The sequence below is a fragment of the Haliaeetus leucocephalus genome, unplaced genomic scaffold, assembly GCF_000737465.1.
Source record: "Haliaeetus leucocephalus isolate CR32 unplaced genomic scaffold, Haliaeetus_leucocephalus-4.0 Scaffold224, whole genome shotgun sequence".
In the NCBI taxonomy this organism is placed as follows: Eukaryota; Metazoa; Chordata; class Aves; order Accipitriformes; family Accipitridae; genus Haliaeetus; species Haliaeetus leucocephalus.
In genome coordinates this window covers 380,121-406,210 of record NW_010972660.1, presented here as the reverse complement: position 1 = coordinate 406,210, position 26,090 = coordinate 380,121, and the positions used below count along the sequence as shown (strand labels likewise).

Genomic DNA, 26,090 nt, shown 5'->3' with positions numbered 1-26,090 from the left:
CCCCCCCCCGGCCCGGGCGGCGAGGCCGGCCCGCCGCCAGCGTCTGCCGCGTGGAAACAGGCGCCGTGGCACAAGGAAAGAGCAGTTTCGGTTGTCGGTCGCCGGCGAGGGTCCCCGGTGCACGCCCCCCCCCCGCCGGGGCTGCCTGGCTGCTGTCCTTTGAAGGAATGAATGAACAAGTTCAGGGGCTTACAGCCTGCAGACTCTGTGCCCCCGGCAATTTCTGCACGCACATGCACACGCTGGTGGGGCCCCGTCAGTGTTTGCACCTCCATCTCCTGTGCAGGTATAATTAGCAGCAAACTTGATGAGCAAGAGCATCCCTGGCTGCAGCGATGCTGCCCAGGGCCCCTCATTGCCAGACCACCCAGGTGATGGCTGCCTGTGACGTCTCAGGACGAGCCTGGCTGGGGCACGGTGTGCCCCCCAGCACAGTTTTCCCAAAGCTGGGGACCCCCAGCACATCTGGCCCCAAAAGCCGGAGTTCAGCAGCTCATGGGGGTGGGAGGGGGCTCCCTTGTCAGTCCCACGGGAGGAAAGCCCAGGGCTGCGCTGCCTGCCCCCTCCCCAGGCGACAACTGCCTGAACGGTCCCCTACAAAATCCCCTCGGCGTTATAATCCCCCCAGTTCCCAGACAGCTCAAGCGAGCAGGTTTCCTGCCTGCGTTCACTGCCACCCGGGCCGGCCCGGGGGATAATGCACCTGCAGGGCTGGAGGGGCAAGCCTGACGCTGTGAGCTGCGGCTTTGCACCCCTCCGTGGGTTTCTGCAGCTCCAGGACACAATGGAGGTCGGGCTCAGAGCTCCTGGTGCTGGAGGCGCACGGCTATGCTGCCGCCCTGCAGTGTTCCCCCTTCCCTCGGTGGCCATGGAGCCAGGAGAGCCCCGAGCCCCTGTGCGGGAGCTCTCCCTCCTTCTGAGACCCCCAGGCTCTGCTCAGGCTGTGACCACCATGGAGGTTTCCACGCACGGGAAGGCAATGCAGGCAGCTCTGCCTGGCTCCATCCTCACCGTGTGGGGTGGCACCCACACCAGCTGGGCCAGGAGCCCAGCTCAGCACCGAGCCCGTGGCACAGCCTGGGCTTGGCAGCAGCTCCAGGGCTGCCTCTCCTGCAGCACCTCTCTCCTCTCCTTTGTGCATCTCTTCCTGCTGTGGGGAGGGTGGAAACCTCACCTTGCTCCCCATTGTGGTTTAACAAGCAGCAGTTAAATATGTGGACCCTCTCAGAACAAGGGATGCAGGTCAGAGAGCAGAAGACTGCAGCTGGGACCAACAAACATTACACAAGTACCTTCTCCAGGACAAAATATTTGTCCTGTTATCTGGGAAGAGGGATTTTGTGGCTGGAGGCAAATCCGAGGAAAGATTCAGGCAAAGGACAATGCCCAGACCCCAGATCCCCTTCCCCTCTGAAGGGGTCAGCGTGTTTCTTACCGCGTCCATCACGACCTCCCCATCACCTCTGCTGATTGACCCAACGGCTGCTGGAACCATCTCCCCAGAGCCAGCTGGGGCCAAGGAGATGGCAGGTCCCCAAGCACCGCTGGCCTGGAGTGCTGGGACACAACAGCTGCCAAGGACTCTGCTAGTGGGACCAGTGGTTTTCCATCCTCCCTCAGGGCCCGATTCGGACCACCAGGATCAGTCAGCACAGCAGCTGGCTTTGCTTCTGCAGCAGTGAGCAATGCTCTGACCAAAGACATGACTTAGCCCCCTAAAGCTCCTGCCACTGCCAGCTCACAAGCGGACAAGGAGCACAAGGAAACCTTCTCGAGCTCCCAGCAGTCAGAGGCTGCAGGATCAACCCCCTGCACAGACAAACAGATGAGAAGCGTCATGGCTCAGGGTGGAAGTTCTTTATTCATGGCCTGGAGGAAGGAGCAAAACCTGGCAAGTCTACAATTAAGTAGGAAATGTAATCAAGTAGGAAAACAACCTTCAGAGAATTCAGGATGAACTTAAAAATTGCCATCAGCCGCAGGAGGCTGTTGCACGCGAGCGGTTGTGAGGCATGGCACCGGGGATGTGTTTGGCTCCAGCAGCCCAGTCCAGACCCGGTGCAGCCCCTGCAGCTTCATTAACCCTCAGCTGTAGTGTCTGTACAAAGAAAGGAGACAGCATGAGACTAGCGTGACAGACAGATGGGTGCCAGACAGACAACTGGACATCTCAGGCTCCCAACAGATATGGTGCTACAGTCCACAGCAGTACAGAGCCAGCTCTGGTGGGACTGAACCTCACACCACTTCTGCTCCTGGGAGATGGACATCCCAGCTGCATCTGCGTCTGCCTCCGGGGACCACTGCCCCATCCAGGAACATCCCCCACCCCCGAGGGGACAGGGCCATTTCCCGCTGCCAGGGGCCAGCTTGGTCCTTGTTTCCTCTTCAAGAGCTGCCAGCTACTGCTGCCAAGCCAGAGCTGGCCCCAGCATGCAGACTGATCTCAACCCCAGATGGGCTGAACTACACCCCCCCTTCCAAAAAGGAGCTGCTGCTGGGGGTCTTGGGCAGCTCTCAGGCTGAGATGGGGGAGAGGGGAGGAAGAAGACAGCTATCCATGGGCAGCACTGCCCGGCACTCGGGAAAGGCCAGGAGAGCAACTTGGAGGGAGACACAAATGGACAGTGAACATCACAACCTGCACACCCGGCACCCTCAGACATGTCAGTTCAGAAGAAAGTAATGGCACAGGACGGGGGTGGGCTCACTCCCTACCCAGCACCCCTGGTGCTCCCTCCCCCAGGCGGACACAGGATCGGCAGCGTCACCAGCACCACCAGTCGCTGATCAGAGGCGGCAGCTATCAGCTCCGACTCTGGGAGACGTCACCCTGAGATGTCCCAGAGCAGCAGTGTGTTCGGTCACGTTTCTGTCCATCGGTCAATCCCAGGCTGTCCATCACTGATTTTTGTTTGCTCCTGCAGCCCAGAAATCTGCAAGACAGCATGGATGTGGGCACACAGTCCTCCCTGGGCCTGCCCTGCTCACGGAGACTGCCAGGCAGGACCCAAGCAGGGGATGAGGGGAAGAAAGGAGACCCCTCTCCCAGAAAGCGCCAGGTGCCAGCTCCCTTCCCACCTCTGCAGACACACACAGCCAACATGAGTCCTGCATGCAATTCAACTACAACACAAGACCTCAGTAACTCGTGCAAGGAAGAAAGGGGAAGCAGAGGCTGTCAGGACTCTCTGTGCCAAATCCTGATGGTGTGTAACAGAAAAGGGGCATCACGACAGTTCAGCAGACACTCAGAGGTGTCCACACAAGGATTCTCCACAGCAGGAACGACAAGAGATACGATGTCAACCGCAGGCTCAGAGGAAAAACCCAGCAAGTCCTCCTGCCCTTCCCAAGTCATCCCTAGGATGGTCCACAAGGACTCAGAGATGTTCCCCATGTTGTTTTGCACCTGCTCTGACAACATCATGGGGGTGACCCTGCTCCACCTTCCCAAAAGCAGAGGAAGGTTTGAGAACAAGTGCTGCCAAGTCGAGACCTGGGCTGGTTGCCCTCACCCTGGAGACGCTGACATCCAGCATCTGCCTCCTCTTCCCCAACACAGTATGTGCCACTAAGCTGCCTCAGGAGGGGCAGAGCCTGGTACTGGTACAAGGTGACCAAGGCACTTGAAGAAATACCCACTGCTATGGCAGCCATGCCCCTATACCACGGGGCAACTGGGTTTCTGACAGGAGCCCTGCTCTAATCCCACGGAGGGGTAAATGCACGTCACCTAGAGTTTAGCAGAGGATGAAGCAATACCCAGCAAGGCAGAGAAGTTGTTGGCAGAGGTCAGCCAGCTCCCGCCATCCACGACCAGGGTGGTGCCCGTCATGTAGGAGGAGAGGGGACTCGCCAGGTACAGCGTGCTGTGGGCGATCTCCGTCTTGTTCCCTGCGCGCTGGAGGGGGATCACATCAAACTGACTTCCTTCCTCAGCAAATCTCCCACCTGAGAGTGGTAGAAGAAAGAGTCAGCTAGGACCATGGGACTGCCTGCCTACCACCGCTGCCTGCCAGACACTGCAGCACTGCTTGCATGGGGCTTGCCGAGAGCCCCAGGGAACCTAGGTGAGATGCTGGCACCCAGGGCAGCCCAGGGACAAAGGCCTGAGAAGTGAGTTAAACGAGGAGAGCTCAAGCCCAGCAGTGGGTTTTGTACTGCAACAGTGAGCTCAAGACAAGATCTCAGAGAGCTTTCCCAGCCTCCAGGGCTGAACCAGCACTCCGCTGATGGACTGCAAGAGCTAAACCATCAGGCAAGGTGGGTGGCCAGGCTGAACTTTGGGAGAGCATGTTACATTATGGCATCAGAGATCACAAAAAGCTGCCACTCGACAGAGAAAAATCAGTGCCCTGTGAGGTACTGAGGATGCGGGAAGGGCTGCCCCCCCAAAGAGGCAGCCAGCCTAATCACAGGACAGCCGTGCCCAGCAGCAATGGCCCTGGCTGCATCATGCGCTCCACGAGCTGCATGGCACTGGTGGTCCATTACAGTCCCCTCCCAGACAGACACCAGCAAGCCACCACTGAGGCAGAGACAGGAGCCCCAGGCTGCCTTACCCAGCCGCCGGTAGCCCTCGGTGCCTGTAATGGGGCCAGGCGCCAAGCTGTTCACTCGGATGTTGTTGGGTCCCCACTCCACAGCAAGGTGACGGGTCATGGCATCTGTGAAGGGATTACAACATAAATGAGAAACGGAGAGCAGAGCTGTTCCAGTAACTTGGGGGGGGGGGGGCGCAAAAAGCCACAGGAGACTTTGGCCAAGAGCAAAGGGCCTTAGAAGGGCCCCGGGGGAGAGAACAGCCTCATCCCAAACCCAGGCACATAGTACCCACACCGATTCATATTCACTTCTCCCAAGGACATCTTCCCATCCCAGTATTCGTGAAGAACTGGCTTCCTTACTGGCCTCACACGGCTCACAGAGCCCCAGCAAGAAGCGTTTAGGTACCTATAGCAGCCTTAGCAGTACCAGCATGCACCTGGAGGGCCTGCCCTCGGTAGCTCAGGGTTGCCGTGATGTTAACAATGACCCCACCATGGTCCTGGGGAAGGAAAGGAGACATGGCATTAGGAGGGAGCAGCACAAGGGGTCACATAGGGGAATGGTGGGACAAGATAGCTGGGCTAGGAGGGACAGTCACCTGTGAGCACTGCCACCTCTGCGTTGCTAACCCATCACCAGGGCAGCACTGCCCACCCAGCGGGGTTCTTCCAGAGAGGCATGTGCTGGTTTTGGCTGGGATAGAGTTAATTTTCTTCATAGTAGCTAGTATGGGGCTATGTTTTGGATTTGTGCTGAAAACAGTGTTGGTAACACAGGGATGTTTTCATTATTGCTGAACAGTGCTTACACAGAGTCAAGGCCTTTTCTGCTTTTCACCTCACTCCCGCAGCGAGTAGGCGGGGGGGGCACAAGGAGTTGGGAGGGGACACAGCCGGGACAGCTGATCCCAACTGACCCAAGGGATATTCCAGACCATAGGACATCATGCTCAGCATATAAACCTGGGGGAAGAAGAAGGAAGGGGGGGCGCTCGGAGTGATGGCATTTGTCTTCCCAAGTCACCGTTATGTGTGATGGAGCCCTGCTTTCCTGCAGATGACTGAACACCTGCCTGCCCATGGGAAGTGGCGAATTAATTCCTTGTTTTGCTTTGCTTGCGTGGCTTTCGCTTTACCTATTATACTGTCTTTATCTCAGCCCACGAGTTTTCTCACTTTTACCCTTCTGATTCTCTCCCCCATCCCACTGTGAGGTGAGTGAGCAGCTGTGTGCTGCTTGGTTGGCGGCTGAGGTTAAACCATGACAAAGTGGGAGAGGCAGGGGACAAGCAAAGGCCAAGGGAAAGCAGAGGAGCTGGAAGAGGAGCAGCAGATCACAGCTTCTTCCCCAGCAGGTGGCAGAGTGCAGAAAGGTGCCACAAGAGTCAAAAGCCCCAGGGCTAGGGACAGGCAGGATTCCCTCTTCCCGCACAGGGGCTGCCCTCCCTGGGAGGGAACAGACTGGATCTGAGCAGGGTGGGTGGCAGAGGCCTGTCAGCACAGCCCCGGGTACACGGGTGCTGTGCTACCTTCTGCCCTCCACACTTCCCTGAATTTCTCAGGGGCAAAGTGCAATTTGTTTGACACTACCCCCTGCCTACCAGGAGCCTCTCCACCAAGTCCTCTGGCTCCGGTTCCACTTACCCGGAAATATTTCTCAAAGAGGACTTTGGAGGTGTTGAAGGTGCCAATGGTGTCGATATCTATCACTGTCTTGAAGGCATTGAAGGACAGGGCGCTGGCTGGGCACAGAAAGTTTCCCGCAGCACCTGAAGAACAAGCAGCCAGGGGCACAGTCAGAAGAGATCAGGCAGGTTCAGGGCACTTCTGCGAGAGGAATGGTGAGCAATACTGTCTGGGTAGACTGAAAACAGCCCTGGTAAGGGGATAAACAACCTGTGGCTCTGGGCGCCCAGCAGCACGGCCAGCCTGAGGGCAGGAGGGTGCTGGTCCAGTGACAGCAGGGATGATCGGATGGCCATGTATTAAGAACAGGTCTTTGCTTCCTCTGACCCCATCCCCTCTGCACTCCCAGGGGCTGTCCAGATGCTCCCAGGCCAAAGCAGCATAAGCCAGACAACTAGGCAAACACAACCCCCATGCAGGAAAATGCCCTTCCTAGCAGTGAGTCTGTGCCAAATCTTCCCTCTGTCCACTTCAGCAGCTCACCATTGACAAGGATGTCAATCCGCTTGAACTCTTTCAGTGCCTCATCCACCGCTGCCACAATGGTTTGGGGCTGCCTGACATCTATGGACAGAGGCAAGCACTGCTGGCCTGTGGCTGCCACCAGCTTTTTTGAGGCCTGGAGAAAAAAAAAAAAAAAATTCTTTCTGGGACTCTCTCCTTCAGCAAGTGTTAGACCCAGGCCTCGTAACAGGTAAGCAAGAAGTCAGAGAGGAGCCACGTCCCTGCCAGCACAGAGCAAACACTGTGGGCAGGGGAGACCTGCCTAAACATGGCCGGCTTCAGCCCGGCAGCACCCTGCAGCTAAAGCCCTGGGGTAACCAGAGAAAGCTCCTGCATGTCCCAACCCAAAGCCCACATCATGTCCCAACCAAATGCCAGGCTGGCCCTGAGGCCACAACCTGCTAAGCCCAGTTATCTCCGTGGCCTGTCATCGACACAGCACATCCCAAGCAACATCTCTGCAGGGCAAGTACAAAGGTTGAACCCCAACAAGGCATTTTTGGCATAAACCCAGACATAATTAACCTTTAGATCCAAAAAACGTCAGTAGGCAAAAGGCCAAATGCAGACCAGCAATTGCCAGGGTCTCCACCTGCGAGGCAGAGTGGCCCAGCTCTGCAGCTCAGTGTCTGCCACAAACCACCCCTGAGGCGCTCATTAAGAACATGACTCCCCCCAGCAAATTAAGCACAGGGGACACACAAACTCAGCAGCAACCCCGCACAACACCCAGCGGCACTCCATGTTCCTGCTTAGGCTCATCGGGCTCCTCTGTGAGAAGCTTTGAGCCCCAACTAGCGCACACGTACTCCCAGCGCCAAGCAAGAGCCCGGCCAAGCAGTCCCTGTGTACTCAGAAGACTCCAGCCCCTAAGGACTAAAAAGCTGCTGAGCTTTGCAGCTTGTTTTCTGGCACATGAGCATGAGGGAATGCAAAATGACAGCCTTAACCACCTCTGGGAGGCAGATGGGTCATGCCAGCTCACTCCCAAGTGCTGGTTTTGATCTTTGTTACATTTCAGTGAAGTCCACACACAGCTACCATAAAGCTCCCTCACAGTGACTTTCAGCCCGAGACCGCAGCACAAGCCACTGTGAGGAACGGAAACTGTGACCAGCCAAACTTCAGCCTGGGGTCAGACACAGAGGGGTGGGTGTTTGTTCTGCCCAGCCATCCACAGGGCAGCTAGTCTAATACAGCTTTTTCAGTCACTGCTTTCCAGACCGCAGTCCTCCCCTCCATCTCAAAACACAAGATAACTGAGATTTTGGAGCTCAGCGTACGCACCTCAACTCATGTAACCCTTGGACAAGGGGGTCTTGTCCTACTCAAAGCTGAGATTTAAGCTTGACTTTGGTCTCTGCCACTTCCCTGCTGACAAACTTTCACCACAGTTTGTTTCTTTCCGTCTCCTCAACAAAAAGGCAATATGATATCTGGAACAGACACCCCCAAAGCTGGTGGGGGAAAGTAGCAAGTTCCACCATTAACTGAGCTCCACCATGAGGTACGGTGGGTGCAGCCCACCCTAAACCCAGACCCGTCCTGCCCATCACTGCTGCCTGCTGGTGCTGAAGCACTTAGAGCCAAGAGAAGACAGGGCAGCACTGGTAAGCCATTTCTCCTGTTGCACTACTCCCAGCCCCACCCAAAGGAGAGTGCAGAAGGATTTCCAGGCGTTCACAGCTCTTCCTTCTGCCTGCCTGTCCCGGTGGAGCCCACAGACTCACCTCTGACACTCGCTGCAGGTTCCGGCTTGCAATGACTGTCCGGCAGCCGTGCCTACAAAGAAGGGGCTGGTGAGAAGGACCACACAGCGCCAGCTCCTCACAGTCATCTCAGACCTCTGGGGTTACCAGGAGTTTGGTCAGGGAGCAATGGGACGTGACGCAACATCCTTGGAGGAACTGCCGCTCCCCGAAGCCCGCAGGACTCAAGACGGGGGAGAGTCACAGCGCACTAGAGACCTATCCCAGCCCTGTGACGAGGCCAGCCCCTGCCTCCCGCACCCCCACGAACCACCAGAGCCTGCAGCAGGCAGGACTGCCCACAGCTCTCACAAAGGCTCCGTTGCCCCCGGCGTCACCCCCCACCTCTTCTAGGCCCCATTACCACAGCCGCCTCAAGGGAAGGGAAGCTTTTATGCCGTCCGCCCCCACCGGCGCCCGAGGGGGCTGGGGGAGCCCTCCCCGGGCACTGCCGCCACCCCCACCGGCCTCCCGCACCTCATGAAGATCTCGGCGATGCGGAAGCCGATTCCCGAGCCGCCACCGGTAATGAATGCCACCTGGCCCCTGGGAGGACAAAGGGACAGTCAGAGCCAAGCGCCAGGCACAGCCCCCGGCCGAGGCGGCCCCCCCTCAGCGCGCAGGCCGCGGGCGGGGGAGGCCGCGCCCTCCAGGCCGCGGCCCTTCACCCGGCGGGCCGGAGCCCTCGGCGCCCCGGCACTCACGCCAGGATGTCGGGGCTGAAGAGGTGGCGGTACTCGCGGAGGCAGTCGTCGGTGTCCACGTCCGGCGGCGGCCGGGAGGCTGCTGCGGCCTCCGCCATGGCGGCGCGATCCGCCGGCAGCGGGAAGGCGCGCCGCAAAGCACGCCGGGACGGCGCGCCGCGCACAGCCTGCCGGGAGATGTAGTCCCCGCCGGGCCTCCGCCCGCGCATGCGCAGGCGTCGGCAGTTGTTGCCTGGCAACGGCGCAGGGCTGGCGCGGCGTCCCACAGCGCCTCCCAGTGTCCCCAGTGACATACTGGTGTGCCGGTGGCATCCCAGCGACACCCCCGTCCCTCCCAGTGGCATCCCGGTGTCCCCCGGAGCTCCCCGCGCTCCGTTGCCAGCCCAGACCCGCCCCCCGGTCCCTTCCAGGGACCTGCAGAGCCTCCTGCTACCCCCAGGGACATGCCAGTGCCTCCCAGCGCTTCCCAGTACCACCCCAGTGCCCCCCCAGTGACATCCCAGTGCCTCCCAGAGCTTCCCAGTACCGCCCCAAGGATATGCTGGTGTTTCCCAGAGCTTCCCAGTACGACCTCAGCGCTCCCCAGTGCCTCCCAGACCTTCCCAGTACCACCCCAGTGCCCCCCCAGTGACATCCCAGTGCCTCCCAGAGCTTCCCAGTACTGCCCTAGCGCCCCCTTGGGAAATCTCGGTGCATCCCAGAACTTCCCAGTACCACACTAGTGTCCCCCAGGGACATCCCAGCACTTCACAGTGACATCCCAGTGCCGCCCCAGTATCATCCAGGGACATGCCAGTGCCTCCAGTGCTTCCCAGTACCGCCCCAGGACCCCCTGGGGACATCCCAGTGCCCCCCCAGCACTTGCTGGTGGCATCCGAGGCAGGAGGCCGGAGCCACGGCTGGAGGCACTGGGGTTTATTGTGGGGCCGGGGGTTCCCCCCACGGCCGAGGGTCCGTTCCGGCCAGGGCCGCTCTAGGGCCCGTAGGTGTAGTCCTGGTCTCCGCTCTCCCAGGCCACCAGCTCATCCTGCTGGAACCAGAAGCCGATCTCCCGCTGGGCCGTCTCCACCGAATCGCTGGCGTGGACCACATTCCTGCGCAGAGATGGGGCCGGTGCCATGGCCATGGGGTCCCGCCACCGGCCCTGCTGCCCGCCCCGCGCCCCTACCTGCTGACGTGCATGCTGAAGTCCCCCCGGATGGTGCCCGCCGCCGCTGCCGCCGAGTTGGTGTCCCCCACCATGGCCCGTGTGGACCTCACCACATTGTAGCCCTCCCACACCTGTGGGACAGGGGACATGTAAGCCCCCCAAACGGACCCCCCCAAGACCCCCGAACCCCCCATCCCGGCCCCTCACCATGGCCACCAACGGCCCCGAGGTCATGTAGGCGAGGAGCGCCGGGTAGAAGGGCTTCTGCCGCAGCTGCTGGTAGTGCTTGTCCAGGAGACCCTGGTCGGCCTGACGGCAGCGCGGGGTGACGGCGGGGACACCCAGACGGTGTCCCTCACTGACACCCCCCTCCTGGCACCCCCATGAGGTGGCTGTGGGGAGCAGGGTCCCCTGGGGGGACGGGTGGCAGCTCGGTGGGGATGGCTACCTGGAGCAACTTCATGGCCACCAGCTTGAAGCCGCGCCGCTCGAAGCGCTGGATGACGTTCCCCACCAGCCGCCGCTGCACCGCGTCCGGCTTCACCAGCACCAGCGTCTTCTCCTGCAGCTCTGGGGGGGCTGCGCAGGGATGCAGGGGCCAGCGTCACCACCGGGCACGGGACACAGGTCGCCACCAGACGTGGGACACGGGCACGGGTTGCGGCAGCAGGACCCCAAGCTGCTCCTGGGGCACCACAGGTTGTTGCTCGGTCCCAGTGGGCAGCAGCTGCCATGGGGTGACCCTGTCCCCACCTGTGTCCCCATGCTGGGGCCATGTCTCCCTGACCGGGCCGTGCCTCGCAGACTAGTAGGGTCCCAGCAGGGACCCAAGGGGCAAGCTGGAAAGCCTGACAGGTGCTGGGGACACGTGCATGGCCAGGAAACACCCTTTAACCCAGCGTGGAACAGGCTGGCTCTGGTTTCGGCCGAGCACACCACCCCACCGTGTCCCATTGCTGGGGCTGTGGGTGCCACCCACAGCGTGCCATCACCCCTGCCTGGCCTCGGGTGCTTCCCCGTGCCCGGAGGCAGTCGGACACCAGCCCTGGCACAAAGCTGCTCCCTGGTCACAGCCCTCCACCGGTGGAGAGCAAAATGGAGCACTGTGGGATAGCAGGGTCTGGCATCGCCGTCATCCATGGCACCGTGGGATGGCAGGGTCTTGCATCGCCGCCTCCCCCCTCACCCTAAAGCTGGCCCCGCTGGAGCCACTCTGGCAGGAGGGGACACAAGTTCCCCAAGGGACAGTGCATCCCGTCTGCCGGAGGAGCAGAAGGGACAGGAAGAAGAAGGGAGAGGGAGAGAGGACACCAAGCCAGGGCATTTCGCTGCCAGCCCCAGTCTTCAGCGTTCTGTCCTAGGCTGTGAGGGTGGGCCGGCCCCGGTGCCGGGAGGGACAGAGCGGGATAAGTGACCGCACGAGTTCACCCACTTCTCTGGGCGTTGCTGGACATGGCCCCAGCTTTGCCAGACTCCCACCCCGTCGTCCCCCCAGGACAGGATGGGGGTGTCCTCATTGTGGCCCTGGGGACACCAAACCCCTTGGGACCTTCAGGGTGGTGCTGGGGGGAGCCACCAGTCTGGCCTCTGCCCCATCGTGACACACAGGACTCACACCACAAAGAAGTGAAGGACCCCATGAGCCAGACACCCTGCCTGGGGGGCTGCTCCTGGGACAGAGTGCTGGGGGACTGGGGGCACCAGGACGGAATGGGGCAGTGGGCACCGTGGGGGTGGGATGGGGACAGGAGCCCCAAGGGGCAGGACAGGCAGGGGACTGGGGACAGGATGGGGCTGGGGTCTTGGTCCTTGGGGCCAGGATGAGGATGGGGACAGGGTGCCCAGAAGCAGGACAGGGATGGGGAGTGGGTCCCCAGGGGCAGGATAGGGAAGCGGCTGAGAGCAGCATAGGGCTGGGGACGGGCTCCTCTGGACAGGACAGGGATGGGGACGGGGTCCCCAGGGGCGGGATAGGGAAGGGGCCGAGGACAGCTCAGGGATGGGAACGGGGTCCCCAGGGGCAGGACAAGGATGGGGCCAGGGTCCCGGGGCAGGAAGGGGCCGGGGGCAGGACGGGGCCCGTGTCTCACCGGAGCCGTAGCAGCGGGGCCCGGGGGGGCGGCTCGGGCCGGGCTGCCCCCGCAGCAGGCTCCGGGCCAGGCAGCGCCCCAGGGAGCCCATGGCGGGGCCGGCGGGTCGGACCTGGCCGCGGCGGGGCTCGGCCGCCCCGCGGAGCCTTTAAAGGGCCCAGCCGAGCCCGGGGACGGGTCAGGCTTCCGTCCCTCCCCTTAAAGCAGCCGCCGGGACCGGGCGGCCGCCGCGCCTGCACGGAGCATCCCGGGCCGGAGCATCCCTAGTACGGAGCATCCTCCCGGGCCGGAGCATCCCTGCTACGGAGCATCCCCCCCGTTCGGAGCACCCCGGTCCGCAGCATCCTCCCGGCCCGGAGCATTCCCGGTACAGAGTGTCCGAGCATGGGACGTGCCGGTCCAGAGCACCCCTCGGTCCGGAGCACCCCCCGGCACAGAGCTGAGCCTTTCCCTCGGTTGGGCTGAGCCTCAAGCCCTGCTGCGGTGGGAGCACAGCCTGCACCCATCCCACAGGTGAACCAGGGGCATGGGAGAGGGGCCAGACCCTGCCCCCTGATGCGCCCTGATGGTCCAGGCGAGGAAACACTCTGGCTTCGCCCCCACCAGCCTGAGCTGGGGTGCAAGGGAGGGTGGTGTTGTGGGGATCCCCCCAGCCCCTGTGAAGGGCTACAGCAGGGACCACCGGGGGCCGGTGCCCTCCCCGGGACACGGGGCTGCCCTGGGCAGGTAGTGGGTGCTGGAAAAGGGGTGCAAGGCTGCTCTTACCCTGCTCACTTGCAGCACTGCCCAGGTGGGAGCCCCTCTGCTTTAAAGCATCACTGAAGGCTGCAGGAAACAGGGAGGGTGACAGAAGTGACAGGGACAGAGGGACCAGGGCTCCTTCCTTCACCCCAGCCTGTGCCGAAGGAGGGAGATATCACAGGGAGTTTACGAAGCAGCGACAGGCAGAGCCCTGCACGTAGGAGGGGGGGATGCTCCTCTTCACAGCATTGCTCCAGCTCAGATTCAAGTTTTCCTTAGGGTTGAATTAGGTCGGTGAGGGAGCTCTGCCTATGCCCGAAGGGCAGGGGGAGCCTTGCAGGCAGGTGGGGGGGGGCTCAGTTCTCCAGCATCTGGTTTGTACAGACAGCCTCATCCCAGAGCCCACGGTGGGACATCACTCTTGATGGAGCTTCCCATACATCCCAAACTCCCGAGACAGCTCTTGGGAAAGCAGCTTGACGCAAACATTGCTATTAAAATATCTGCAAATTCATGGAAAATCCTGGTCACTTTGAGCCCGTTTCCTAAACCTGCAATAATTTAAACAAATCAAGGAATTGTATACAAGCAATTAATGGGCCATGAGGGCAGGGGGGCCGGGGGAGTCTGGACTCAAACCTGGCTCCAACCTGCATTTAGCTCCTCGTCCCCATCTCCTTCTTCCCTTCCTGCCTCACCAAGGTGGGGGGAATGGAGGGGGGAGGCCCAGCACCAGCCACAGCCTGGGGGAAGGGACATGGGGGCTCCAGCTCTTGCAAAATAACTTTTTGCTGGCCAAAAGTTGGTGACACCCCCCCAAACAGGGCATTCAGGATGGGAAAAGGCCCCTCCTCAGTGTCTGCTGAGCCAGGGGTGACAGTTACAGAGGAAGGGTTTTTTTGGGGGAAGATTAATGCAGCCAGATACACACAAACCAGGTGCCCTTCGGTATTTATCCAGCAAGCTGCCTGGCTCATCCAGAGGGCTGCGGTGCTGCAGCCAACCCTGCACTTCAGGTGATGGCTGGCAAAGGAGAAACAGCTTTTAGTGCAAGGGGTGGCAGGCTGCAGCCTGGGCTTTGGCCACCTTCCAGCTGCTGCCCTTGATAGAGGGAAGAACATGTACTTTCACCCTCTGTCAACCAAACAGTTTTGCAAGAAACAGAAGCACCACCAGCCCAGAGAGCCATACCGGGAGGGGAGCTGTGCCAGTAGCAGATGAAATCCCCTTAGCCCATCTCTGAAGGAAGCCACAGCCAGGGTGCTTGGTGAAGGTGGCGGCAGACAGCTACCACCATCCCCCACTGCAGCTTGGAGCAGGGCAGAACTGCTGTGAGTGACCAGGGTGGCAGCTCAGGAAGAAGGGGAGGCTCTGTGGACAGGTTTGGACCCTGCATCACATTTTCATACACCTAATTACCACCAGGAAACGCAAGGACTCAAAGTTTCTTTAAGTGCAGACAGTGACACTGTTCAGGTTCTGGCTGGCAGGGAGCTCAGTGCCTTCCAACTCTCAGGGAAGGTCAGAGCTCTGCAGTCTGGGGACAGATCATCACCCACTTTCACACTGGTCTTCAAACACCCAGGTTCACAGCCCACAGTTGCAAGGACTGTACCTGGCGAGGCATGACTCTGGTTCACGTGCAACTTCCAACTCAAGCTTCATACCCTCATTGCAGGGTATGAAGCCCAAACGTCAAACTGGGCCCAATTTGGACAGCCTGGATGCAAGGCTCTGTCTGTACACAGGTTATCCAAACAGCATACATTATCTCCAAACAGCAAACATGCACATCACAGGCTGTATCACAGGCTGTTTTTCACAAAACTGTAACTAAAGGAATTGTGGAGCAAGTGCTCCTACACTCTAACTCCCCTTTGATACCTCCCAGCTGTCCACATCTACAAACATTTAGGGGAGAAGAGCTCCTCCAGGCTTGCTCACTTCACAATGACAGATGCTGTTCCCACCATGCAGCCCTTACTGCAGCTGCCCTTGTAACCACAGAGAATTCAGACTGATGAAATGCTCTATACTAGCTACCTGACTAGAGACTTCAGGGGGAAAAAAAATAAATCCTTCCCAGCTGCATGAGCACAAGCCCCACAAAATCTGGTCCTGTCTGACTGGGGACTGGAATTTTAACCTTGTGCTCAGATGCCACTATCAGGTCATTCTGAGCCTTCAAGCCCAGGTCTCTGATGATGCAACACCGTGAACATTAAGACATTTCTTCCTGCAGGCAGCTCTTAATCAATTCAGACAACAGTCTGCTGGAGGGAATAAACAGATCACCACAATGGTAACAGAAAACATCAGGGAACACAGGTGGTAAACACAACGAGGGGAGAGTGCAGAAGGAAGGCAACACAGCTCCACACCAGTTCAGTACGGCACCTTTCAGGAGCTGTTGGACTTGCTGGCAGCCTGCACAGGGCATTTCTCCACTCAGGGCATGGTACGGGCAATGCAGGCACCTGCTGCTGGTCCTCTTGCCTGATCATGGGGAAAGGCTGCAGATGGCTGCCTGCATCACAAAATGCATTTTCATCTAGTAGAATGGCTTGGTGACAGACAGGCCTACAAGGAAACTAAAACAAGTTACAAGTTATTTAAAACAACAAAGTAAGCACTTTATTTCCATTAAGCATGTTGTTTTAGTATCACAATGGAATGATGAGAAAACTTTTAAAAAAACCAAAAAGTCTCTAATCCCCACAAACAGCAGGGAGGTTTTCAAGGCAATTTAAAAACAAAGGGAGTGACAGAAGTGCCAAAACAGTCCCAACATCACGAGACTCCTCCTCCAAGAGCTGGGCAGGGGCAGGAAGGTGGAATGACACGAAGGTACGAATGTCTGAAGTAGTCTTTGGCGCTTCTGCCTCACGTTCAATACGTACATGATCTCTCAAGACAACTCCACAGAAATCTCTGGACGCAACAAAGTGCTACGTTAGTAGGACAAAACCCCAGCAAGAGGACTTTCTGTACAGTTGAGATGCCCTGTGGTTGGGCGTTAAGACACATCCTGCAGACAGTGCTGACTCCAGCTGCGGGCCTTTGGGTTGGGAGAGAAAAAACGAAGCGTGGTGCGTGAATCCAAGAAGATGTGCCCATGTGCAAGACACTGTGTCCTGCAGTCCTGACAAAACCAGGGAGGAGAGAAGGTGGTGGCAAAACAAAACATGGATCCGTTCCCTACAGTGATCAAAACACGAGTCCAGTGCAGTAACTATAGTTTCACAGTTCCAGGGGGCAAACTGTCATTGCAGAGTCTGTAGTAACGCAGGTCATTCACCAGTCTGTGCACATTCTGGGTAAACGATGGCAGATCCTGGAAAAGATCAAACAACACATTGTACTGCAAACAGAATGACACCTACAAGCACTGTCTTACAGCAGAGAACAGAAATGAACCGACAGGGCCAAACACCCACGTGTATTTTCTCAGAGGAGAACAACAGACTCCTTCCTCCAGAGTCTGAGCCCAGGAAACCCGAGTTTCTGCAGCCCACGTACAGGGAGCAGAGATGGCTCCAGAGCTGCTCCATGCAGAGAGCTGACTGCAGAGGTGTGGGCTCTGTTCACGGCACCGGCTTCTCGTAGTGCAGTCAGGCACTACACGAATGGTCATGACGTGGCCATCTGCAGCAGCAACTGCTCACTGCATTCCCACCAAGGCTCCTGGGTGCCACGTACCCCATAACAAGGGCTAACCTTCCTGAAGAGCAATTGCCATCTGGAGTCCAGTGATTCTCTCAAGGCTCCTTTCCTACGCTCACCCTTGGTCTCAAAACTCCATCTCCCACGGGAGAGGAAGCACTCAACAGACAAGCAAGCTTCAGCAGATGGAAGCCACAGCCTGCTGCACTGCCATGATGTTCCATAGGGAGGTTATAGACCCCCCATTTGCTTCACATGCGTATGAGGGGTTTGAAAGAATTGTGAGCGATTGCAGCTACTCTGCTGTTGTCTTCACTGTAACCCTCAAACATCTGGCCAGCAGCTAGAGCGAGATTTTGGCAAGGATCTGAGCGTCCCACTCAAAAAAATGTCAGTCTACCCCTATGAAAAAACTTCCTCCAGGAAACATATTCCCTAACTCTCACAGCATTCAGCAGTCTGAGAGATGAGATGGCAGTTCTGCTACCTACAGTGAAAAATCCTTGGCTAGGCATTGCTGAGTATGGAAGCATTTGGAATAAAAGGTACTACGTCATAACACTGCCCTGAGAAGCTCACAGCTGCCTGCAAGTGTGTTCTAGAAGAAAAACTCTGCACATCCTGGGAATACTGGCACTCTGCTGCAGTGTTTCCCCTTCTTACCCTGTCCATTTTGAAATTCCTTCCCAGCACATTTTTCTGGTTCGAGTCCACACCATCACAACTGGCCAGGAACTCGGGGAGAAAGGCTGAGTAGAAGCCATCAAAGTCCACTGAGGCCATATTGTAGGTGGCAATGCCGATCTCCTCCTGCAACAGGTCATGCGACTTGTGGACAAGCACCTGAAGTAGCACATTCACAAACTGGAACAGCATGGTTGTGCGGAAGATCTTCTGCATAGTGAGAGAAGCACACAGTTAGAAGTCTTCCAAAGCTCTTGTGAGCACAGAGGTAATTTTCCAAGCCAAGATCACAAATGACTACAGAAAGCTAGATTAATATCAGCTTTAAAGTCAACAGGGAATTTGGCCACACTTACCTCATGCATCTGACCCAAGTTTTAAGCATTGGCATTTAAGCAAACAGCATTGAGTCCCATTCAAACTCCAGCCAGTTTAACCCTGCACAGTGCTCCTGAAAGCCAGGGAATCTGGCTAGCTGCCTGGAAGTCCACAACAGGCAGCTGTTAACATGATGGGCTGTCCTTCAGTTGTGACCACAGATGTGAACCTGAAAGCCCTGCTTTCACATGCTAACCAGAAGGGCAAGACCCTGGATTCCAACTTTAATCCTTCATGACAGCAGCTAATAGGTTTAAATTAGACAGTCTGGAGGATGGGTCCTACATGACAGCAATGGAGACAACCACCTGGCAGTGACTTGACTGCAAATTCTAGATACCCCGCTGCTGACCCAGATGAGAATGCTGGAGGGACTCCACCATGTCAGTCTGACCAGCAACATATCCATCGGGATCACAGCAACCAACCAAAGGCTGTGGCATAAAAGCCCCCAAAACCTGACCTTCAGTTTCCGAGTGGTTTAAAACAAGTCTCAGAACAGCACCTGCCTGTTACCACACACAGAATGTACACTGGTCAACTGAGACCCACCTTGTGGTACAGCTTCTGCTTGGTGTTCAGTGTCTCCAAGTAGAAGAGATTCTGCTTGAACAGGTGAATGTCAGGTTGCAGGAAGGACTGGCCAAATGCCTACGAACAAAGGAGAATTGAAGGAAGAGGACTGACATTATAATGAATATCAGACCTGTCAGGCAGAACAACATCATTTTCACCCTGACACCAGAACAAACCCCTGGGAGCCTCTGCTGCTTCTCAGTGCAGCAAAGTAACAAGACAGGCAGTTGTTTAAGTCAACTGTGCTGCTGCCAGACCAACAGGAATGAAGACATTTTAGTGGAAACATGGTCGTATCTTTGCAGAACAGTTGCTAAGCTGGGTCTGTTAGGAACAGGTGGGCCAAGGTTGCACTGAAGAGGAACACAGATGCTGAGCACAGCTCCCTTGGCAGCCAGTTTGCTCGTGAAGGATTTGGCTGTTTCTCGTGGGTGCTACCTAAGGCAGCACAGTAAGCATGAACAAAACCAGAACACGCACACAGGTTTTGTTCTCAATCCAAGTCAAAAGACCAAGGTGACCGGCAGATGCATGTTACTGCACTAAACTAGAAAGAAGTTAGAGATGGGAGCTGGGAGGCTAACCTGGGCATTACAGAAGCAGTAAAGAGTTTAGGAACAAAATTTGCTGGATCCTGCTGAACTAGTCTGGTAGGCCTGCACAGACTGTGATAAGACATCTTTTACACCCTGAACGCCTCTGACACACTGTACAGGTGATATAGGCAGATAAGGTAAGCTCTGTACAGAGACAGGCAGCAGAATTTTACCAGTTCCTGCTTCAAGGCATCACAAACAGAAGAGTTCATTCCTCCAGACCAGCCATTTACTGTTAAATGGACAAAAATGGCCCAAGTCCCTTCAAGACTGAGCCAGTTCTGGACTCAGATCTCTGGTAAAAGCCAGCACAAAAAATATTAATATTCTCAACACAAAACACTGGCTGTGTGGAGAAGTGTGGAGAACATTTACAGAACATTAAATAAGAGTTTTGTATGAAAACAACAGGAGCCAAGTAGTAAAACAAGTAGTTCAGTATTGCCAACCAGCCTGAAGTTAATACTGACATTACCATGAAAATATCTTCCAAAACAAGGCACTCAGGTGAGTTTGGAAGTGTTACACCGCTACAGGTGAAAGAGAGATGCTTGGACAGCCCTGTATAGGGACCAGCTTGGGCCTCATTCACATCAAAAGATGCCAAGGTAAGCAAAGGCCAGAGAGAAACACCAATACAGTTTATATCAGTGCAAGAGCTCCTTCTTCACTCATGTATCAGAAGGGACCCAGTCTCCAGAAGCACTCCATGATGGGGCAGCTCCGCAAAGAGTCCTCCCACCTGAAGTCTAAGCACATAGCTCTCCACTCCGGCATTCACTGCTCTCGGAGGAGCAGGCCCTACTCTGAGGTTGCAGAGCATGGTGCAAGCACACTTCTGTTTACACTGACATGGGATGGAGGTGAAGGGCCTCACACCAGGTACTCTGACAGCAGATTAGGAGGGTGATTTTTTTCTGATTTTACTTTAAGTTGCACTACCTGTTTTGGGGACAGTTCTTATATCTAGGAACTGGACAGGAACTCATTTGGCCAGCTCTGACCTAAGTAACATATGGAATACAGTCTGTTATTCTTAAAAATTCAAATTCCCCAACCTGAGAAATAGGTGCTGGCTCTGTGTACGTGCTGGCACACTGCCTATGCCTTCTCTATTCCACAGGCCAAAAAGCCCATTGGATATTACCCCACTGACCCTTCTCTACCAGATCCAATGGTACAGCATAGAACAAGTCCATTTAAACCAAAAGACTTCTTGGTCTCAGGAGAAAAAAAACCAAAACAAAACCAAAACAAAACCAACAACAACAAAAAAACCCAGAAAAAAACAAAAACCAACTTTCCTGCACTGTCCTAGTGCTAACCACAAGACTTGTAACAGAAGTAAATGGGTCAGCATCAGTAATGTATTTTTAGGTCCAGATGCAGGATGAGGCATGGAAAGAAATTAACATTCCTTCCTCACTGCTGGCTTCCCTGCGCAGTGAGGCACTGTGCCTTGTGAGCACATCAGCAAGACCACTCTGCAAGTACTTTGATTTTCAGCAGTTCCTGAAGGCAAGACCTCACTCAGGACATGGTCTAGCCCCCATCACCTACATGTTTAATGCACTGCCACAAGTAGCGTATGCTCCATTGCAGAAAGGGTTCTGGACAACTGTGGGAATAGCTTGAGTTACCTGCATAATGGCACTGAACTGTGCTTCGTTCTCCATCTGCTCTTCTGCTACTCCTCTTTGGACACTAGCCAATACACTAGATTTGAAGAAGTACCGCCAATTGTGGTGGAGGACCCGGAAAAGCAGCTCAAATAACTCTGCTTTCACATCAGGAGATGAGCGCTAGGAGGAAAAGAGAACAAACAACTCAAAGCAGGTTCCTGTGCTGGAATCCCACTCAGCCCCTGGATCCCACTGCTAGCAGCACCCTGTCAGGTGGCCACCCAGGGCAGTACTTCACAGCCAAGGTACCAGAGCATCAAAGCATTTCCTCCTAAGGAAGGCATCGAACTCAGCAGCTGTTGGATCATGCTAAGAACACATCACCGAGTTTTGAGTTTTACCTCCTGCTTTGAGCACATCCGTAATTTTAGCCTCTCTTGACAATTCCTGACAAAATCCTCCACCCACACTGCTTCCAATTCCCACTGACTAGTCACCCAGTTTTCCCTGCACAGGGACTGACATTTACAGCTCTTGGAAAGCAAAAAGCTTAATTGCTCCCACAACCCCGGCAATGCCTTCCTTCCTATCTCCCCCTTCCTACACCTCGTGCGAGAACAGCCCTACCTCTGCAATGATAGGGTAGACCTGCTCCATGCACAGTGAGATGACGCTGGGTAGAAAAGGCTTGAATACTTGGCCCGGCTCTTGTACCACCACTTGCAGTATTTTCAGAAACTTCTCCACCACCCGACAGCCAGTGCTGCCCTCATGGAGGATGCTCTCTGCCAACTGCTCCCTATGACAAAAACCAGTCATTGCATAGGAACCTTCCCAGTGATCTGCATGCTTACTTAATTTACAGGAAAGCAGGTAGTGCCTCTGAACTTGCTCAATTAATACAGGCCAAGTACATTAAGCCAAAGGGAGTTGGGTTTTGACTGAGGATTTACAGACCCCCCCCTCCCCAACAAAAGCTTGAGTGATAGTTGGGGGACCCTCAGATCTTGGGTAGGAGCTAATAGGCAATGCGAGAGTCCAGTTCAATATCACACACTTCCAGAAAGTCTGTGGGAGAACTGAAATTGCATGATGGCATGTATGATTGATGTGCATGGGCTGGGTCACTTCAGACTTGGAAGCATTTTCCTCAGATTTAGTCCTGGGACATGACAAAAGTCTGGAAACACTACACTCTTTAGGGGCAGAGACCTATTGAGTGAGCAGCTTACTGAGATAAATCATCCTGAGGGATAAGAAAGAAGTGACGAACATGGGACAATACCTGGTGAACATATTTAGGAAGGTCTGTATGATCTGCTCAGTGAAAGGCACTCCCATCTGCACCCTCAGTCCTTGAAACAGAGTGAGGAAGAAGCTCAGCATCTCATCTGTCACATCTAAGATAAGAACAGGAAAGCAAAAAGAACATGTTAAGGCAACATTCAAGTGCATCAATAAGTCTTATATGTAAGATTTGCTCCTCCTGTACAGGGAACCTCATTTACTCTTGGAAATTTAGCAGCAGGGTTGCCATTAGAAACTGAAACCAACAGCCGGTACTATAGGGCTTAAAAACTGTTCATCCATTTCTGAAAACTGCCAGGGATGACAAGTACAGGCAGCATCAAGCAACTCAGAACAAAACGATACTATCAGCAAGACCCTTAGTCTGGTTGGCCTACACAGAGTGCTTGGAGAAAGCTCTGGCAATGGTCTGGGCTGATCTCCAGTTGCTCACTGCTTGTACAGGGTTAACAGGAAATACAAGGAAATCCAAAACAGCTACACAGCTTGGGGTGGCTTAGGAAACAGAATCCAACTTTTTTTTTTTTGGCAGGAACTGAAAAGACCCTTCTAACTTCAGAAGTCATCTTCAGCCTGTGGTTATGCAGTTAGCTAATCAGCACTGCAGCTAATTCTTCATCAGTCCCAACATGCTTTATTGAATAACCACAGTAAGCTGAAGCTGCTCAACTCCTTCATACAGCCTTTTATAGCCAATAAATAGCAACTGCATGAGGCTGCTAGCCTGTTCTGAAGACAACAGTTCACTGCAGTCACAGCGTCAGCTTGCCATCTTGGATCCTCTCTGCATTTCAACTTTGTTTTGCCTCCCCCATGCCTGCTTCGCCGAGAAAAATCCCACCAAACTCCAAAAGTTTTCCTTGAATGCCTTGCTCTTCATGAGAGAAGCTGCTGTAGTCCTAGGCATTTGAGCTACCCTGATGCGATACAAAATCTAAGTCACTAGCCAGAAGATTGCCAAGCAACAGTCCTGGTTACATCTGAGGAGCCTTTCCTTTATAGGGGGAAAAAAACCCCACATCATTTGACCTCATCTGATGAGATCTACTCCTCTTCAAGCTTTTGGAGAGAATGTAAATGGCAAACATAGCCAGACAGGGTATTTTAAAGCTTTTTTTTTATTATTTGTGCTTAGGATCAGCTCCATTTTGTTTCACTGCTGAACACAGCACAGGGCATCTCCATCTTCTGGAAGTGTGACAAACCTTCATGCCTGTATCCTAGACAGCAGAGGAGATCTCACTTTCCTGTTCTGATTCAGCCCAGCCCGCCCAGAAGTACAGACTCACATTACACTTCAGGCACACCAAGTCCACACACTTCACATGAACACCACCATGATGCTATGCTGATGGACTTTGGATATTACCAGTAGGTCATAAAGCTACTCACAGCATTAAAGCCTGTCCTATGGTTATACCTGACTGATGAATGAAAGCTGGGAAGAGGGCTAGTGAGACCTGCACGGATTCTTGCAGCGACTGATAACAGATCTGTCGAGACTTGGTAGATTCTCCAGAGATACTTTCTACAATATCTTCTAAAACGCTGAGTGTCTGATGGATGATCACTTTGGCTGCAAAATAAGAGAGATGATACTTCCTGCATGTGTCAAAACTACTCAGAGGCAAGAAATGAAGAGAAGTCAAGTTCACACACAGTAACTACAACCTACAAGGCAGCATATACACCAAACCCAGGTTGGAGTCAAAAACGTTCCCAAGTTGGTGTTCATGTTTTAAACATCTAAACAGGTTCAATTAGGTCACTCACTTTCTTAAATTATACAGGTTTACTGCCCTACAGATGCACCCACTGCTCAACTACTCAGGTGCAAATGCTGAGGAGAGCTGTAAACAATATTATTCACAATATGCTAATACTAAAGAAACACTAGCCAAGAAGAAAGCAGGACATTATGACAGCAAAATACACTGCAGATTTCTATTTCTGAAAGCAACAACTGGAGCAATACACAATCCCTGTATAAGCTAACTCAAATGCTGAGAAAACTTAACTGGCTCAGTTCTACCCATGTGAGCAGTCTGCTGATATTCTTCTCATGAGGAGCAAACCACCCTCTCCCATGCTCCCTCCCTGTGCACAGCTGACCATCATTGTCAGGTTAGTCAGAAGCTGTGACACTGCCTACTTTTTAAAGCAATGCTCAAAAAAAAAAAAAAAAGACCCACCCAGCCCCAGCCCACCAAAAGCAGTCCCAAAACATACACAAAAAATTCCCAAGGTCCCTGGACCCCCTCAGTTCAGGGCTCTCCTACATATATAAACCCTCTACAGTACTCCTCAAGTCCAGAAAAAAATTCTTATTTTCCCCCTTAAGTATTTATAATCATAATCTTCATTAATGCTGCCTCCAGGCAATGTTTCTAATACTATAGTGTCCCAGCATTAGGCTGTCAAGTATTCCTAATGCAATCACTGCTATTCAAAGTTTTATCACAAACTTGATCCCACCTTCCCTGCACGACTGAGGAAGACAGTACTTTGATGGAAGAGCTTACAGGCAACCTGGGGTGAGAGTGCCCTTTACACACCCACAGAAGAAGGATTTCTAAAAAAAGAAAGAAAATACAAATTGCTCCTTTCCTGTCCTCCCCATATGCTAAATACAGTTTCTCAGCCAAAATAATTATTGGAAAATCAGCTTGATGACACCTATTAGCAGTTTGCACTGCAGCTGTCAGAAGACAGCACGCACCAAGAAACTCGGTACTTACTGTCCTCCAGCTGCACTTTCCTCTGTGGCAAGATGGCATTGGATTTTAATTGGCGGTATTCTCTTGTGAGGGCAGAGATTAGGCTGGCATGGTTGGTGGAGCGAACTGCCCACTGCTGTTCACTCTCTGGAAGATTTGGCCAGGGCAGCAACAATACATTCGACAGTGCTCTGCACACCAACACCTGGGCCTAGAAGCAATGAGACATTAAGCAAAGAGACGAAGTTTTACCATGTTTGCAGTTCAGTTTTCGCTAGAGCACAACCCTAGAGTGAAGTGACATTTTACGTCTGTCCAAAACATCAGCAGTGCTCAGTTTGAGGAAAGAGTTCGATAGCAGAAGGTAAGCCCAAGTGAAAACTAGTAGCTCTGCAAGGTAAGAGAGAAGCAAAGCTCCATGACTTAAGGGCTGGAATCAGCTCCCAGCTCTGTCAGCCCTTCCCTGCAATGGTAAGTCCCTGTTCTTCATATTCATAAACCAAAGATGATACCACTTTCATTACTCCTTGTCTGGTTTGCACACTTACACTTGTACAACACTTTATGCCTCCATGCCAGCACACAATACAACAATATCCCAGCCTTCACTGTGGCTTTTCAGTACTTCTGTAATAGAAATACTAACTTGGAGTGAGGTATGTGGAATGCTAACAAGTTTCACAGAAAACTTTCTGTATGTTAGAATCAACATGCCTGTACTATAAAGATGATGCAGAATCAGGGACTGTGTCAGCAAGTGAGAAAGGAATAAGATCTAAGAGGTGCAACTGTGTTTTTTCCTTATGCTGTTGCCTGAAATAGATCATTACTGACAAACTGTATCACTGTGATTCCTGGATATCCACAGCACAGAGATAACTGCTGCCCCTGCCCCCACTTTTTTTTTTTTTAATGAGGTTATACCTCACTGCAATAAGAAATGAGGTACACCTTCCCAAGAACATCCAATGTACATTCTTTATGTTTGAGACAAATCACCTTATCAGGAAGCCGCTGAGCAGAAGTGTCTGTGATCCTGTTGAACACCTTCTGTACTGCTGGGATGCTGATCAAGAACACTGGTCGCACTGTGGTGGCTAAAGAAACTAGCAGGTGGCATGCAGACAGCAGTAGCTTCTCCTGCACCTGAAAGAGAGGGTGGTCAGGCTGCCCAGTAACACCACCACACAGAACCATATGATGCAACACTGGCAGCAGACAGCACAGTGAGCTGCCATTACCAGTTTTCTGCAAGCAAGACAGTTTATAGTATTTATTTGCCAATCAGAGCACAGGTCAGTTCCCTTAATACTGTGGAAGAGAGATTTCCCCGCTTTCAAACTGTAAAATCATTAGACTGAGTTTGTATGCCT

General features: G+C 54.3%; 3 protein-coding genes across 8 annotated transcripts in view; all 3 read right to left on the bottom strand.

Moving 5' to 3' along the window:
* Nucleotides 1-1,855: 1,855 nt before the first annotated feature.
* On the bottom strand, nucleotides 1,856-9,306 carry DECR2 (2,4-dienoyl CoA reductase 2, peroxisomal). Of its 2 annotated transcripts, none has more exons than XM_010567012.1 (9): nucleotides 9,193-9,306; nucleotides 8,966-9,034; nucleotides 8,471-8,522; nucleotides 6,720-6,855; nucleotides 6,195-6,319; nucleotides 4,957-5,050; nucleotides 4,566-4,670; nucleotides 3,737-3,954; nucleotides 1,856-2,936 (listed from the first exon to the last, which is right to left on the bottom strand). In XM_010567012.1, the coding sequence occupies exons 1-8, from the start codon at nucleotides 9,288-9,290 to the stop codon at nucleotides 3,737-3,739; spliced, it is 897 nt and encodes a 298-aa protein (XP_010565314.1). In that variant the 5' UTR covers nucleotides 9,291-9,306; the 3' UTR covers nucleotides 1,856-2,936. The 2 variants fall into 2 exon arrangements, with proteins under 2 accessions (XP_010565314.1, XP_010565313.1); XM_010567011.1 differs by having other exon boundaries at nucleotides 3,766-3,954.
* Nucleotides 9,307-10,092: 786 nt separating this feature from the next.
* NME4 (NME/NM23 nucleoside diphosphate kinase 4) lies at nucleotides 10,093-12,534 on the bottom strand. The gene is made up of 5 exons (XM_010567010.1): nucleotides 12,433-12,534; nucleotides 10,791-10,921; nucleotides 10,550-10,651; nucleotides 10,361-10,473; nucleotides 10,093-10,286 (listed from the first exon to the last, which is right to left on the bottom strand). Exons 1-5 carry the CDS (start codon nucleotides 12,521-12,523, stop codon nucleotides 10,166-10,168), a joined length of 558 nt encoding a protein of 185 aa, XP_010565312.1. The 5' UTR covers nucleotides 12,524-12,534; the 3' UTR covers nucleotides 10,093-10,165.
* A 3,296-nt stretch (nucleotides 12,535-15,830) lies between these two features.
* The window catches only part of XPO6 (exportin 6), a 38,997-nt gene continuing 28,737 nt past the window's right edge, over nucleotides 15,831-26,090 (bottom strand). For 2 of the 5 annotated variants that reach the window (XM_010567004.1, XM_010567005.1), the window contains 10 exons: nucleotides 25,717-25,863; nucleotides 24,739-24,928; nucleotides 24,476-24,572; nucleotides 23,461-23,576; nucleotides 21,978-22,092; nucleotides 21,320-21,491; nucleotides 20,711-20,872; nucleotides 18,451-18,549; nucleotides 17,500-17,730; nucleotides 15,831-16,507 (listed from right to left, as the gene is read on the bottom strand). In XM_010567004.1, the coding sequence (XP_010565306.1) occupies nucleotides 16,406-16,507; nucleotides 17,500-17,730; nucleotides 18,451-18,549; nucleotides 20,711-20,872; nucleotides 21,320-21,491; nucleotides 21,978-22,092; nucleotides 23,461-23,576; nucleotides 24,476-24,572; nucleotides 24,739-24,928; nucleotides 25,717-25,863 (1,431 nt within the window). In that variant the 3' untranslated portion in view covers nucleotides 15,831-16,405. Of the gene's footprint in view, nucleotides 16,508-17,499; nucleotides 17,731-18,450; nucleotides 18,550-20,710; nucleotides 20,873-21,319; nucleotides 21,492-21,977; nucleotides 22,093-23,420; nucleotides 23,577-24,475; nucleotides 24,573-24,738; nucleotides 24,929-25,716; nucleotides 25,864-26,090 lie in introns of all 5 variants that reach the window. The other 3 variants (XM_010567006.1, XM_010567009.1, XM_010567007.1) reach the window with 2 other exon arrangements.

What these genes read in the sequence shown, in the direction of transcription:
- NME4 (XM_010567010.1), bottom strand. Translation starts at nt 12,523, where the DNA reads ATGGGCTCCCTGGGGCGCTGCCTGGCCCGGAGCCTGCTGCGGGGGCAG. An exon ending in CGGGGCCGTTGGTGGCCATG is followed by an intron (nt 10,474 to 10,549) that starts GTGAGGGGCCGG and finishes CCTGTCCCACAG; the next exon opens with GTGTGGGAGGGCTACAATGT. An exon ending in TTCAGCATGCACGTCAGCAG is followed by an intron (nt 10,287 to 10,360) that starts GTAGGGGCGCGG and finishes ATCTCTGCGCAG; the next exon opens with GAATGTGGTCCACGCCAGCG.
- DECR2 (XM_010567011.1), bottom strand. Translation starts at nt 9,290, where the DNA reads ATGGCGGAGGCCGCAGCAGCCTCCCGGCCGCCGCCGGACGTGGACACC. An exon ending in ACCTGCAGCGAGTGTCAGAG is followed by an intron (nt 6,856 to 8,470) that starts GTGAGTCTGTGG and finishes TTTTTTCTCCAG; the next exon opens with GCCTCAAAAAAGCTGGTGGC. An exon ending in CAACTTCTCTGCCTTGCTGG is followed by an intron (nt 2,937 to 3,765) that starts GTATTGCTTCAT and finishes GCTGTCTTGCAG; the next exon opens with ATTTCTGGGCTGCAGGAGCA.